The sequence below is a fragment of the Xiphophorus hellerii genome, chromosome 2 (genome assembly GCF_003331165.1).
Source record: "Xiphophorus hellerii strain 12219 chromosome 2, Xiphophorus_hellerii-4.1, whole genome shotgun sequence".
Lineage (NCBI taxonomy): Eukaryota > Metazoa > Chordata > Actinopteri > Cyprinodontiformes > Poeciliidae > Xiphophorus > Xiphophorus hellerii.
Genome location: NC_045673.1, coordinates 11,691,096 through 11,705,200, shown reverse-complemented (window position 1 = coordinate 11,705,200; position 14,105 = coordinate 11,691,096). Strand labels below are relative to the sequence as shown.

At 39.3% G+C, this 14,105-nt stretch overlaps 1 protein-coding gene across 18 annotated transcripts in view; it reads right to left on the bottom strand.

Annotated features, from left to right (window-relative positions):
* Positions 1–224: 224 nt before the first annotated feature.
* The window catches only part of c2cd5 (C2 calcium dependent domain containing 5), a 31,737-nt gene continuing 17,856 nt past the window's right edge, over positions 225–14,105 (bottom strand). For 10 of the 18 annotated variants that reach the window (XM_032583706.1, XM_032583717.1, XM_032583738.1 and 7 more), the window contains 18 exons: positions 11,326–11,440; positions 11,135–11,233; positions 10,935–11,046; positions 10,752–10,831; positions 9,274–9,460; positions 9,021–9,185; positions 8,090–8,230; positions 7,945–8,008; positions 7,796–7,857; positions 7,602–7,700; positions 7,384–7,473; positions 7,217–7,283; positions 6,906–6,998; positions 6,422–6,454; positions 6,005–6,136; positions 3,198–3,391; positions 2,972–3,118; positions 225–1,924 (listed from right to left, as the gene is read on the bottom strand). In XM_032583706.1, the coding sequence (XP_032439597.1) occupies positions 1,805–1,924; positions 2,972–3,118; positions 3,198–3,391; positions 6,005–6,136; positions 6,422–6,454; positions 6,906–6,998; positions 7,217–7,283; positions 7,384–7,473; positions 7,602–7,700; positions 7,796–7,857; positions 7,945–8,008; positions 8,090–8,230; positions 9,021–9,185; positions 9,274–9,460; positions 10,752–10,831; positions 10,935–11,046; positions 11,135–11,233; positions 11,326–11,440 (2,000 nt within the window). In that variant the 3' untranslated portion in view covers positions 225–1,804. Of the gene's footprint in view, positions 1,925–2,971; positions 3,119–3,197; positions 3,392–6,004; positions 6,137–6,421; positions 6,455–6,905; positions 6,999–7,216; positions 7,284–7,383; positions 7,474–7,601; positions 7,701–7,795; positions 7,858–7,944; positions 8,009–8,089; positions 8,231–9,020; positions 9,186–9,273; positions 9,461–10,751; positions 10,832–10,934; positions 11,047–11,134; positions 11,234–11,325; positions 11,441–13,698; positions 13,753–14,105 lie in introns of all 18 variants that reach the window. The other 8 variants (XM_032583750.1, XM_032583684.1, XM_032583745.1 and 5 more) reach the window with 6 other exon arrangements.

Here is a 14,105-nt window from a genome sequence, read left to right as displayed (position 1 = left end):
TAGACAGTTAACTCAAAACATTTTCAGTTAACTGCAGTGAAAGGTGGTTCTACAAAGCATTAAGACTGGGAAGCAGAATACAAATCCATGCCCCACCTTTCAGATTACCATCAGTAACATCCATCCATTCCTTTTGTCACATCCAAATAATGCTTGCAATTATGTGACAAAATGTGGAGATGATAAATGGTAATAAAAACTATACATCTTAAGGAAAACTGACATTTGGTTTGACATTAGTTTATTGTGCAACTTACCAGGCAAGCATACAGATTCATGGCAATAAAGAGATGCTCTGCATGCTGCTAGTCCAATAGCAAAAGCATCCATGTATATACATTCAAGTTTTAGCCACAACACAGAAATATGATCACAAAACTACTGATCACACAGATTGGAGTACCTTTAAATCTCTGACAGAGTGATTAAAATCAGGAATGCCCTCCACAGGCATCACAATTCATTCTTTGATGCTATAAAAATACAGAAAAACAAATCTGATTGTACACAATATTTACAGAGTTTATTTTTAGGTGGCACCAACTCTAGAAGATGCTTATCCAGATGCCGGATAGATCAGCAGAGAGACTCTTGAAATGACGAGGGCCAAAGCAGCGGTGATGAAGCTTGGCAATGTGAAATTTGACACAGGTGCTACAACTAGAGAACATGATCTAAGATTTGCAAGCCTCATGCCTTAGTTAGATCCCAGAATTTTTTCTTTGAAAGTAATCTGGTAGATCCCAACTGCCCATTTTTTATTTATTTATTTTAATATAAATCCCAAATTGCCCACCCAGAAAGAAATAAAAATCATGCTTTCTTTGCTACCTGATTTTTACATTTGAAAATAAATGAGAACTTAAAAATCACAAATTAGCCACTGGAACAGATTTCCCTCAAAGAAATTCTTATTCTACTAAAATATTTGCATATTACACCTTTAACCTAAACATATCTTTTAGTTATTCAAAGTAACTTGCCCCATTCTAAACAAACAAACAAACACATTAAAAAAAACTGGTTTGTGACACTATTCTTTGACACTTGCTGAAGAAATAAAAATTAAAACAATACTGTGACAATTATTATCAATACCAGTAGAAATTTAGACAACATTAAAAGGGGAGAACTTTCCCATGAAAACAAAACATGCTGCGGGTTTACTCTGCATATTGGAAGTCTTGGCTCCAAATGCCTATTGCAGGCTGGATTGTATTTTCCTTAGAGGCAGAACTCTTTTGAAATGGAAACACTTGACTTGCATGAGAAGCTACATAAAACACTGCAAGAATCTAACTGCATATAAATGGTTTGCTTGTAAATGCTTGCATCCCTTTTAGCCTGGCCACTGAAATTCAGTCTGTGGTTTGCAGACGGACAAATTAACTATAGCTGCCTCATGTGTGCAAAACACAAGGAGATGGCTGATACAGTGTTGCTGTGGTCAAATCCCAGTGCGGACGGCTTTAGTAAAAAGAAAAGCTTCTAATTTAGACGCCCCTTCGGTTATTTTCAACCAATAAGAGCCACATCAATTTCTTTTCAAACATGAAAAGATATTACGCATAGGTTTACAGATAAGTAGACTGTTTTCAGCACATGTAAGTGTTTTTTATTCTCATTATCCTTATTATTATTGTATTATTATGAATATTATTAATACTATATCTACACACCTTTGGATCTTTGAGAATTTTAAGGCAAATATAAATTCACACAGATTTGGATGGCTAGACTTAAAGAGAGTGTGTTCACTCTGACAGTGTTTCCTGCTGGTGGAATCGGATCAGCTGTCTCAGAGTCATGTCGCTCCATCAGCTGCACAAGTCTGTCCGATATTAGTCATCGAGGTCATGGGCTCCTGGTCCGTCTCCCTGACGCAGATGACCGCGTCCCCACTCACGTTAATGAGGCACTGAGCCTAAAAAAATGGATCAAACGTAGACTCAGCAATATATGGATTCAACTCAGAGAGGTATTTTATTCTGTAATACAATTCAAATTGTAAAACCTATTGTCTGTACACAGAGTGAAATATTTCATGTATCATTTTCTGTTAAGAAATTTTTATCTTTTTCCCAACATACAAAAAAAAAAAAAGGATTGCTAAGATGACCTACTGAAAACATGCTCCTGTACTGTTGAGGATATGCATGCATTACTTGGTGAGGGTTCTCTATGCACTATGTACTGGATCAATGCAGTGTGGCATGAAGGAGACCAGTCTCTATTAAGGTAGCCCACTTTTAGCCCCAGCAGCTTTCAACCCTCCAGGATTGTTGGAGCTGCTGTGTCTCATCTTCATCTTGACACTATCCCATAGATGGATCGTGGGGTTTAGTTCAGGTCAATCAAGCGCAGTGACATCATGGTCATAAAATGCAAGTCTGAATGCTTTTACAGTGTGAACAAGGCCCAAGTCCTAAATCTAAAATGAAATCAACATCTCCATAAAGCTTGTTAGTAGAGGGACATATGCAGTGCTCAAAAATGTTGCTCATTGTTGATAAAACAGAGTGACCAACAGCAGCAAATTGCTTGGCTCCCTATTGCCTCATTTCCACTGTGGGGTTAAGTCCGGCATATTCAGGAGAGCTTTTCCACTGCCAGCTGGACTCTCGTTGGACAAGCGGGGTTAAAACCAAATGTATAACATGGCGTCATGCTAATGCGACAAAAAATGCTACACACTAGTATGTCTCAGTTTGTTGCAAGCAGTGACATTTTTCTGTCCCCTACTTAATGGACTGTGCTGTGTAACCTCAGTAGTACACATCTTTTGAATTTCCCCAAAATTTTCTTCAGCAATCATCTCAAGGTCGCATTTATTTCCATTTCTAGCATACATGCTCCTTAAATAAAACTGTTCTAATATGCTTGCATACAGCACTCTGAACAGCTGGCATGTATGAACTACGGTTTTCCACATATAAGCAAAAAATGTGCATTAGTGTCTTTGTGTGGGTACCTGATTCTTGTTGGGATTTTCCATTAAAACGCAATCTTTCATGCTGTAGGACACCACTGCGTTGCCACCCAGAGCTGCTACGTGGGCTCGAACCATCGCAAACACCTCAGCGATGAACGAATGGAGGAAACCGCTAACTCCACCTTCCTGCAGAAAAACAAGCAAGTTTCATTGCAACAAAAAGCACACCCAGTGGGCACAGGGTGTCCTGTAGAGTCAACCACACCTCTCGTAGGGATGTGGTCTCTCTGATGAAGAACATGTTGATGATTCCAAGGTATTTAATGATTCGGGTCCCAGGGAGGAAAGAGAGTGGAGTCATTTTCACCATGGTCACAGAACTGCCTCCAAAGGAGCGACTGGAGCGCAGAGAGCGGGGGCGTCCCTCCGTCAGCGGACTGCAGTGCTCCAAAGACGAGACTGAAGGTCCAGAGAGAGAGAACAAGGCCAAGCAGAAGTACAGGAGAAGGACGTGAAAAGACCACAGGAGGAGAAGACAGGAGGGCAAAAAAAAAAAAAGAGAACAAGAAGGGAACTGAGACACCAGTAACCACTTGACAATGGAAAATATAAAAGCAGATATGAACTTTGATGCACAAATGAGGGATGTCATGCAAAAATGCAACTGGGTTAGTGTTTGTACAGCAGGGCATGTACACTGATACAAAGGTAGAGCAGAAAATGTTCAAACCCATGGAAAATTCCTCATTTATATGAAATTACTTTTCATCAAACATTCAGTCTTTCAGGCTCAAAATCCAATTTCTGAATTGAAAACAAAACCCTACATAGTAACAATTGGTTGAAGCTCTTTTTGAAAGAAAAATATCATGGTGTATCCTGGGATCTTAATAGGTATTTCTATATGTTTAGAGTGACAGTTTTATTTTTTTGCTGGTGCAGTTTAGTTTGGGAAATATTACCTTACCAAAGATTTGTGAAGATCACTGTGTTTCAAGTCCATTCAGGTGACAAAAACTCCACAAATGCATCAAACTTGCCTTGGAGGTATTTATTTCTCTTAAGAGAAACTTCACCTGTAGTCAAACTGAACAGGAGAATCGTCTAACACATGTGGCTAAAGAGGTCAACAATTTTAGTCCAAATTCTAACCCGGCCAGAATATAAATAGAACTAATGAACAAAAGATTGGCAGTAAGGTTGTAAAAGCTGGAAATAAATGCTGAAGAAGACAAAAAGTAGAGTATGTGCAAAAGATCTTTCAAGGAATTGTGACTGTGCAGGAGAACAAAGTGATAAATAGAGAACAAGTCACAACTTTGCATGGGTATGAACAATTTTGAGCTCACCTGCATTGTTATTATGTCATGACTTTAAATGCAGCTTTGTACGTGTTCGTTGTACAGCGTCAAGACAATCACTCGGAAAGTGTGCGCTGCCGTGCATGTCATGCAACTGAGGTAAAGACAGACAGAAAATGTCTGCAGACAGACAGACAGACCTGGGCACAGCTGTTTACAGGTGTGAATACAGTGAAATATCATGAGAGAATTGTTCTAATTCTTTGGTATTTGTGAACGAGGCTTGAGACATGGAAACGGACAGAGACAGCTATAAGCTGAGCTGAGCACACGTACACAAACCAGAGAGTGAAAGGTGCTTCACTGTGGAGTGCAGAGTTACCTGATGAAGATTCCATCCGTCAAACCAGGAACCTTCAGAGCCAAACATTACACACACTGTGCACAGGACTGAAAATCAAACTAGCTCTTGTAGAGAAGCACTGCCCCCCCCCATCCTACCATGATGATTTGTTCAGAATATTGAGTCAAACGTTTTCACCTCCAGGTGCATCTCAGTAGATTACACACGTCATAAAAATGTTGTTTTATTTCAGTTAGACTCATATTATAGGTTAATTACACATAGCAATGTATACATTTTTGTTCATTTTGATGATTTTAGCTTGCAGGACATGAAAACTCAAGATGTTACTCAGTGAATTTGAATATGACAAACAATAAAAATACTATGTTATGGCCTACGTAACCATGGAGAAGACCGTTGAATTAGTTGAGCAGCAGACAGGGTTCTTTCATAAGTGCAAACACAAAAGGTCATAAGCTGGATTTTTAGACTGAAGTATTTAGGTATATTAATGGAAAGTTACATGGAAGGTAAAAGTGTGATGTATAAGCAACAAGGATTGAAAAGGGAAGTCCATTCAAGAGTTTGGGGAAGGAAAAAAAAAATCTATAGACAATAGCTGGAGTCTGTTCTAAAAGAGCTACCACAGACTGACATATCTAGAATATTTTTCTTAACCCTAACCCTAATCCCTTGTTTTCTTTCACTGTAGCATGCTGAACAACCACCTTTACTATCAATTACATTTTCTACAAGAAATGCAAGGCGAGTGTGCGGAAGCTGTCCATGACTCTCAAGGGAAAATTGTCAAGCAATTAACTTTTTACTGGACTTATGTAATAAGTATGTCACAGAAGCTGAATTTTAGGTTTTCATTAGAAGTAATTTCTAATCATCAAAATTAACAAAAAATGCCCGATATATAAAACTGTATGTAATGGATTTTTATTATATATTGCTTTCAGCTTTTGAACAAAATAACTGAATTAAAGTACCTTTTGGATGACATAATAATTTATTGAGATGCACCTGTTTTTCCAATAAAGCGTGTCACATTTCCTCAACTTCAGAAGATTCGCTGATGCAAATGCGGAGTGAAATCAAAGGAAGTTTTCATGCAGATTTTACACGAGTGCAAAAAGGGGGAAAAAGCTGCATAGTGTGTGCAAAAAGATAACTGCACTTGGAATTATGAAAGGTTCACATGGCTACAGGCATTTTCAAGCTAAGCTGCTGATTGTGATCCCTCTGAAAGGGGCTGGTCGTGAGCTTGTAAAACTAATCTGAATAGCCAGTGCTTTGATTTGAAAAATGCTACGTCTCTCCCCACCGGCATGCATGGAGGGGTGCGTGTGTGTGTGAGTGTGAATCGGCATGTGCGAGACTGCTCGTGAAACTGTGTTCTGTATTTGTGGGTATGATCACCAGAGTGTGCTAGAGACTGTGTCCTCCTACTTGTCTTAACTGATCCTCGTCTTATGGTGTGCGCTTTCAGCCTAAGCAGCTCTAGCCAGGTGCTGCATCTGTCTGCAAAGGAACCGTAATCAACGGAGGCAGCTGGAGAAAACACACGCACACACAACACACACGCGCAAAAAAATACACACGCACGCAACCCACAACCGAAGATACACAACAACAACAATAAGAAGAAAAGAGAACAAAAAACATACAAGACACAAAAAACAAACAGAAAAGAACAAAACTGAATGAGGCTTTTGAGAGCGGTTTAAGAAAATTGTCCGAGACAAAAGGATAAAAAGTCAAAACATGACAAGTGTAGTAGTTTCGGTAGCAGGGAGGTGGGGAGAAGGGAAGAAAGGAAACGAGGTGGTGGCTTACCTCTGGGTGAGACAATGGTATTTTCTGGGACGCCTATCATGCGCACACACACGCACGCCCACACACACACACACACACACACACACATAAACAAAAACCTGTACTTGGTAGACATCAATCAGTGATCAGTATTTTTTCTTTTCCTCTTACCATCAACTCAAGATCAACAAAATCTACCTCTGCAGCTCAATTTTGACACTCGGATCGTTTGGTGTAAATAAAAACGTAAAAGTTTCACAGTTTTGGCACATTTTCTACCAAACCTCAATGCTGCCATCTAGTATACGGAGCAAACAAATCACAGAGGGGTGCTACTGTTTGTTTACCTGTTGAATGAACCACAACCAGCTGACTTTGGCAGAGTTTTGCAGCTGGGGTGAATAGAGAGACTGTCCCTAAAGCGTTAATGAAGGAAGGCAGATGACGAGCTCAGAGAGCAAAACCCCACCCAAGCCCTACCAAAAAAAACATAACTAAATAATACCTGAAAATTTGGAAGAAGGTTGAGCGTTGGTGGATGAGGAGTCAGCGCACAACTCCAGAGGAAACTGCAGCTGCTCTTCGGTCTCAATCCCACCTGACAAGAATGGACAACGTTATCCACATGTCGCCTGGATTTATCCATGTTCCGGGGGCTATTTCATGCATTTTATTTAAAATACCCTCCCTTCACCTCCTCTCAGCCTCAGAGCTTTGTGGGATGAAATGAAAATGATTGTAGAGCAATAAAATGTGAAAAAAAACTCAAGGGACATTTGTACTTTCACAAGGCACGCTACACTTAATCAGACAGACCTTTGGTAATAAACCTCTCCTGAGTCTGGTCCTTGTCAAACGTCATGGCGACAGCTGTCACCGAAACCTAATCAAAAGAAGAATAAATTCATAATAATTTTGTTTGGAAACTAAAGTAAGTGAGATTATTTCCTCTGATAAACCAGAGATTGCCTTCAATATCTCACCTGAATGAGCTCTTCTTCTGGCACTGCTACAGTGAAGTTGAGATGACAAAGACAGCAGGGTATATTGGAGCGTAACTTGAAATAAAAACTCTGAAACAAATCAGAGATAAAAAAAAAAACTGTAAACTATTCTTTGTTAGTTGGATCGGAGTTAGAAATGGGTCTCTAGGGTTGTAACGGTTGCTGACCCCTTTTCTAGATCAATAAAGGTTGTTTACCTTCAGCAGATTCTCACAGAGGTCAGTGAAGATCTTGTTCAGGCTTTGGTTAGAAAGGTTGGCATTGCTCAACCTCAGGACCCTAACTGATGTAAACATCTGTAATATAACATTAAAATAAATTTTGTAACCTTACAAAAACAGATATAGCATCATCACTAGGTCACTTTAAATAGGTTTAAACTGCTCTTTACCTGTACTGCCGTAGTCCAGTTATAAATCCCAGGCATGGTCTCAGTGTTGCAGGTGTAGAAACCTGGAAAACAGAACGGACACAAACATGCCTTTAAATCTGAGAGGGTGGAGACAAGATGCAACTGAAACAGAAAGTAATGGGCCAAACCTGTGGGGGGAGATGCATCAATGAGGAGAGAGTGGATGTCCTCCACAGCATCTGTGTCGTCAATCTAGGAGAGAAAAAAAAAAACAGTTTCAGTTTCCTACAGATTTACATGAGCACACAGGTCATCATTTCTACATTTCTCCACCTCCAGGACAAACGCATCCTTTTTGCCGTGCGACAGATCCAGTTCTGACACTTCATCGGAGCTTTCCGAGTGCGAGCGGAAAAGTCGGGATCTATGTCTGGGCTCAGGGATCGGAGAGCCCACTCCTTCCTCCGTCAGCTCCTGTAAGCAAAACAGACAGGAAGTTATTGACCGCAGAACTACTACCTGCAGGTCGCATCGGTTCTGACTGTGCACAAACTAAAATCACAGTTAGTGACACTACATGCTAATAATATGCAGCTTTGCTGATACAAACACACACACAGACCTTGTGTAAAAAAAAAAAAAAAAAAAAATTAATATCCAAAGGTACGGTGAGTAGATCTGGTGAGAGTTACTCATCATTTGGTTCACAAATCTCCAGTTAAGAGTTGTTATACAGTTACAGCACCGGTGCTCTAGTGTTGTGGTTAACTGAGTGAAGTGTTGCTCATGCCTTGCTGAAACTCAGAGCTGAAATCCAGCATGCTCAGTACCAGATTTGTGCTGCAGAACACCTCAGGGTCCAGAGCAAATAATTTCTTTGATGGTCAGAGAGAGACAAGAAGTCCATCATGATTTCAAACAAAACAAACAAACAAAAAAAACAGAGCAGGCACACAGAGACAAACATTTATTGGCTCAAAAGTGAAAAAAATAAAAGATAATTGCCTCATGTTTTGCATCTGGTGTGATTTGTCATTTAAACATCAAATACAATTTTTAATGTAAATGTATGTTGGTGTGAAATGTAGGTTGAAATGTTTTAGATGAAAGAGTTATTATATTGAGGATTTTCATGTTCCACATTTAAGCTAAATTTGGTTGTATGTGTATTGAAATATTTCTGAAAATCTACTTTGGCACAGCAAAGACAAAGGTCACCCCCTATAAACTCCTACAGTCTACAGCCAACATGACGCCACCTTACCGGAGGGTTTATTTGGTAGAGCTCCTTGTTCTTGGCGATGGTGTCGTTGATCCTTTTCTGGATAGACTGGATGTGCTGCTCATTGTTCAGGTCACCGGAGGTCTTCCCAGCTATCTGGATCCCCCCGGGTGCAGGCAGAGCTGTCAGGTACACTCCTGTAGCAGACTGAAAAATAGAACATATGTTCTAAAACGGACTGAGGTCAGCCATGTAGGTAATTGACTTTTCAAGACAATTTGAAATGTTGTCTTACAGCAAGACCCAGCAGCATGTTCTCGCCGACGCTGATCTGTATGTGCAGACCAAACAGAGCATTCATGCTCCGAAGCTTCAGCTTATTCATCAGCTGAGTGTGCAGCTCGTATTCCATGAAAGGCAGCAAGTTTGAGATGGCGGTCGCATTCACTTCTCCCTGAGCTTTCTTTTTCAGACGACACAGTCTGGAAGGTGAGAATCAATGACATTTAGGGTGCCCTTAAAGACTTATAATTCATTCATTTTATTATAAAAATTATTGCTTTTTCACCTTTGTGTATAGAACTGAGAAGCAAAGAAATCTAAAAATATATAGTGCATTTCAAATCTAAATATCTACATCTATCCTGCATGTTATACAGCCCAAATATCCTTTCTTTCTTTTTTTATTTGGACTACCGCTCAAGTTATTATTTTGCAGTAAATCTAGATCAAATTAACGGTGATAAAAAAACATGAGATAAATTTGCTTTTATGTTTGACAGGAATATGAATACAGATCAGAAATAATGAAAAGCTGCTGCAGTCTTGGCATTCGGAAATGAAAATCATTTTTTAAAGGTCTGGTCTCTCTGATCCTCCTTCTTCTCACTGAAGCTCCAATAACTCACTGAATCACAGCAGTGAATCAATACAGACTGCTGAATGAATTGGTGCAAAAGTACATATGGAATGATGTGAGTAAATTTGATGAAGTCTCCAGTCTAGACAGAGTCTTTGAACAAGAAACATATTACGTGATATTAGTAAAAATGCACAGTGGCTTAGCTTACACATAACAGGTAATCAGGATATTGTTCAAAACCTAGCCAATATATTTTATGTAACTGCCTTTACTGCTGCTTTTATTCATTTAAAATTATTTATTCTTCAAAGATGACCATACATTTATTTGCATTTTCTAAGTTTGCACTCACAGGTGCACTATATTAAATTCAAATATCATCAACAGATTAAAGGCTTATAGGAATTAAATTTAAAAAGTCAAATTTGCAGATAGATTCATTCTATGGAGCTTAGAAAAATCCTATATTTAGTTTTCCTAAAAAGTTGAACATTTCATATAACCAAAAAATAACAACACAGAAGTGTTTCCCTACTGTAAAGTATGTTGATGTACTGTACAGTAAGGGTTAGATGCAGTCAATACTTAAAACCGATTTTTGCATGAATTCACATGAGTCTGCTGAGGTGTTAAGGAGGCTCAGGTTGCTTTAACAACAGCCACGCCTCATAAATCCCTAAACTATTAGATAGATTTTGCTTCATTATTGTGATTCTTCAACTTTTCCACCACACTTCTTTTCTTTCTCTCATTTTCTTTCTTTCTGCACTTTATGCTAAGCATATATTTATATATAAACTAGACATATATTGAATTGAACTGAGTTCCGTTTTTTCTCATCAATGTCTCAATAAAAGCATTTTGGCCCTTTTAAAAAATGTCAGATAAGAATGACAACTGTGCTGTTTTACCTGGCCTGAATGAGGCAGCCTTTCCCTGTGACAGCTGCCTCCGCTGGCAAGTCGATTGTTGTGAATAACACATCTGGAACCTTAAAATAAAGGAATATTTTGCGTTTTATCCACTTTTTATTCCTTGACCAGGTTAAAACCCAAACGCTGGTGATATATTTTTGGAAACAAGAAATTTGCTACCTTTTGCCGCCTGCAGTTGTAACAATACGTGAGCTGGGCAGGAAATGGCATGTTGAGCTCGTCATACGGGATGTGACAGAAGCCACAGCTTGGAGGTGATGGATCATCGAACCTGTCAAAAAACCAAACACCGTGTGTGTATAAGCAGATGAAAGTCCACAAGATTTTATCTAAAATTACACCAAGAAACTTAGATCAACCTTTGGTCGGTGCTGCCAATGTCAAGACAGCCTTCACGCATATACCGAGGATTCAAGATGGCGGCTGTCCCTGATGCGGACAGAATACACACCTCTTCACTGTAATAAGAAAAGTAAAAGTTGAAAGTGAGACATGATGAATATAAAATATAAAAATACAACATTTTTCTTATTTCATTTACACAACATACCAGATGCTTGTGTTCTCACTGTAACCTACAACAGCATGGCAACCAAGAGCTTTGGCATGAGATTTAATTTCCTGACGAATCTCTTCCCACCAGGCATCACGTGTCTCAGGTTCATCTGCAAAACACAAAATTGTGATTCAGTGAGCTTTCATAGAACATGTAAAAATGAGCTGATTTGTTTTTCAAAACTGAACTAAACACTGGGATTCAGGTAATGGCAGACTGAGTTTGCATCCAATCTAACCTCATTAATTTACACAAAATATCTATACAGCCAACAGAAACTAGTTTTTTCTGTTGATTTATGAGTTAAATGGTGTATCAACGCAAGCAGAAACCAATAGTCATTTTGTGAGGCAAAGTTAAAGTGAAAATGGTTGGTGAGAATTAGGGGATGATGAAGTTATTGTCAAGGTCTTGACCAGGAGTCAAAGATGTTTTATATCATGTGTGGAAACACACATGCTCTAAAATCTCATCACTCTTTCACTATTAGGAGAAACAGGATGGCTTTCTGAGGCCACTTTTACCCCTCTGCTTTTTCATAGAATATGCCATTATAAAAAATGCAGATTATACAGAAAGTGAACCTAAAAACTAAGGGGGTGTAGGACTTTGGTGTTACCCTGAACCATCGAGAAAAAGTGTTAAGAAAGTGTGGTGTGGTTTAATGCATTAAGGTAAACAATGGTGTTAAGAAGTTTCCACTATTACTCAAGCAGTCGACTGCTGGACAGCTATCTGAGCAGCAAGTCGGACTAATTAAGTAGTTTATATTAGCCTGTTATATTAAGATCTTTACTGATTAAAGATAAGAATGACAAAAAGAGAAGATGCCATGAAATAAAAATGCTTACATTCATTCTTCTAATTTTATCAGGTGTTTATTTTATAATTTGCTTATGTTTATCTATATTATTTAATATATATATACAATAGAATATCGCTAATTACCATAATAGTTCCATTATGGTAACTATTTTGGAAAACCATCAAAAATATCAGGTGTAAGATGATGTTTTACATTTTTACTTGAAATGCTTGTGTGAATACCAAAGTACTATGAAGCAATGGTATTTACTCAGGGTAACTGTACACACCTGACTGAAATGCACAAACAGCCTGGGTGAGGTTGAAGGTTCAGGGTAACTTTGTTTCTTGGGAGAAAGTCATGTTTCTCCCTTAAACCTAATTATATTATGTGGCAGAGAAAATCTACTGGTAGATAATCCAGGGGAGTTCTGAAAGAAGTAAAAAATATGACTTAGTCCTTTAACTTGTACAAATAAGCAACAAGCAATTAATATATAAAAAAGTTGTGGTGGTGCAAGGTTTTCTTATACACGTATGTTTTTGACATTTTGTGTTAGAGTCTAACAGTTATAAGCAGAGAGACTGTTTTCACACACATGTTTGCATGAACAAAGAAGACATAAATAAACCTAAGAGCCATCCAACATCACTCCCTGGGAGGGCAACATGCGGATGAAACTTAACCGTGAGATGAAGACGAGGAATGAGTGAGGGCAGAAGAACGAGTGTTCAAACTAAAACGGATGAAGAATAATGACTGATGGTCAGGCATCAGACCCCCATTGTGGGTTCCCTTAAACCAGCAGCAGCAGCATGTCGCCACAGGCACAGGCTCACCAACGTGCACACTCATGGCCATGTGCACGTTCATGGCCAAAGAAGGGCCATATTCATCCACTAGAGTCCGTCAAATCCGAACTAGCTTTTCTCAAGCTCATAGCTTTTCTCATCATACATATCATATCCAGAATATATTTCATCAATACAGTCAATCTGCCTACAGCCCTCCATTCATCCATCCATCCATCCATCCATCCTTCCGCGCTCATTCTCAGTATGAATACGGCCCAGTGAGGCAGGGATGAACATGCCCAGCAGATGGCTCTTTGTCACAGAGTAAACCTCCTAAACCTCCTCCGGTCTAGACAGGTTTGACCACAATGCCAGTTCAAGAAGCATCACAAACAGCGCCAGGCAAAACAACGTCAGGGGAGAGTTCTAATGTGCAAGCACGATGAGTTGGGTGTCTGCGCGCACATGTGGAGTGGGGATAGCCAGGCAAGGCTGGATGGGGTGTGGTGACAACATAGAGCATGCTCAGCTCAGCACACACTCACACAGAATCAAGAGAGGAGGAGGGCAGCTCAGTGAATTCAGTTTTTAGCTATCAGGCTATGGATTTTTTATTAATTCATCTCTAGATAGTTAAGCTAGCTAGTCTATACTGATAGAATTTCAGCAGTTCAATGACAACTCAGCGGGCATAACAAACTTAACTTCACTGAGCTACCATCACTCTGGTGGAGTGAGAGCAGTAAAAGGGGGGGAAGGGGGAAATACCTGCAGTGACACTATTCCAGTCTAGCAGTTTGTATGAGCGCGTGTTACCCAAGGCTGGGCCAGAACACACCGTTAGTACAGAAGAGAGAGAGAACAGAAGAGACAGTCTAACAAACAAGCACAGCACAACAGCAGCACTCCACAATCACTAATGCAAAGACACACTAACGTCAGAGCTACTGAAACTACCTCAAGGGAGACTCATGAGGAACGGAGATGTTACAAAGCTTCAGGACTGGCTAAAATTATAAAGAGACAAAGAACAGAAGCGATACGATACAAAACAAAGCATGCAACACGAGTCAACTCTAGTTGAGGTCACATCACACAGATGACGTCTGATGTTTTTCTTACAAATGACGATGTTTTATGATGAGAATTTGCTTAAATCAAGTGTGTTGAGAAAC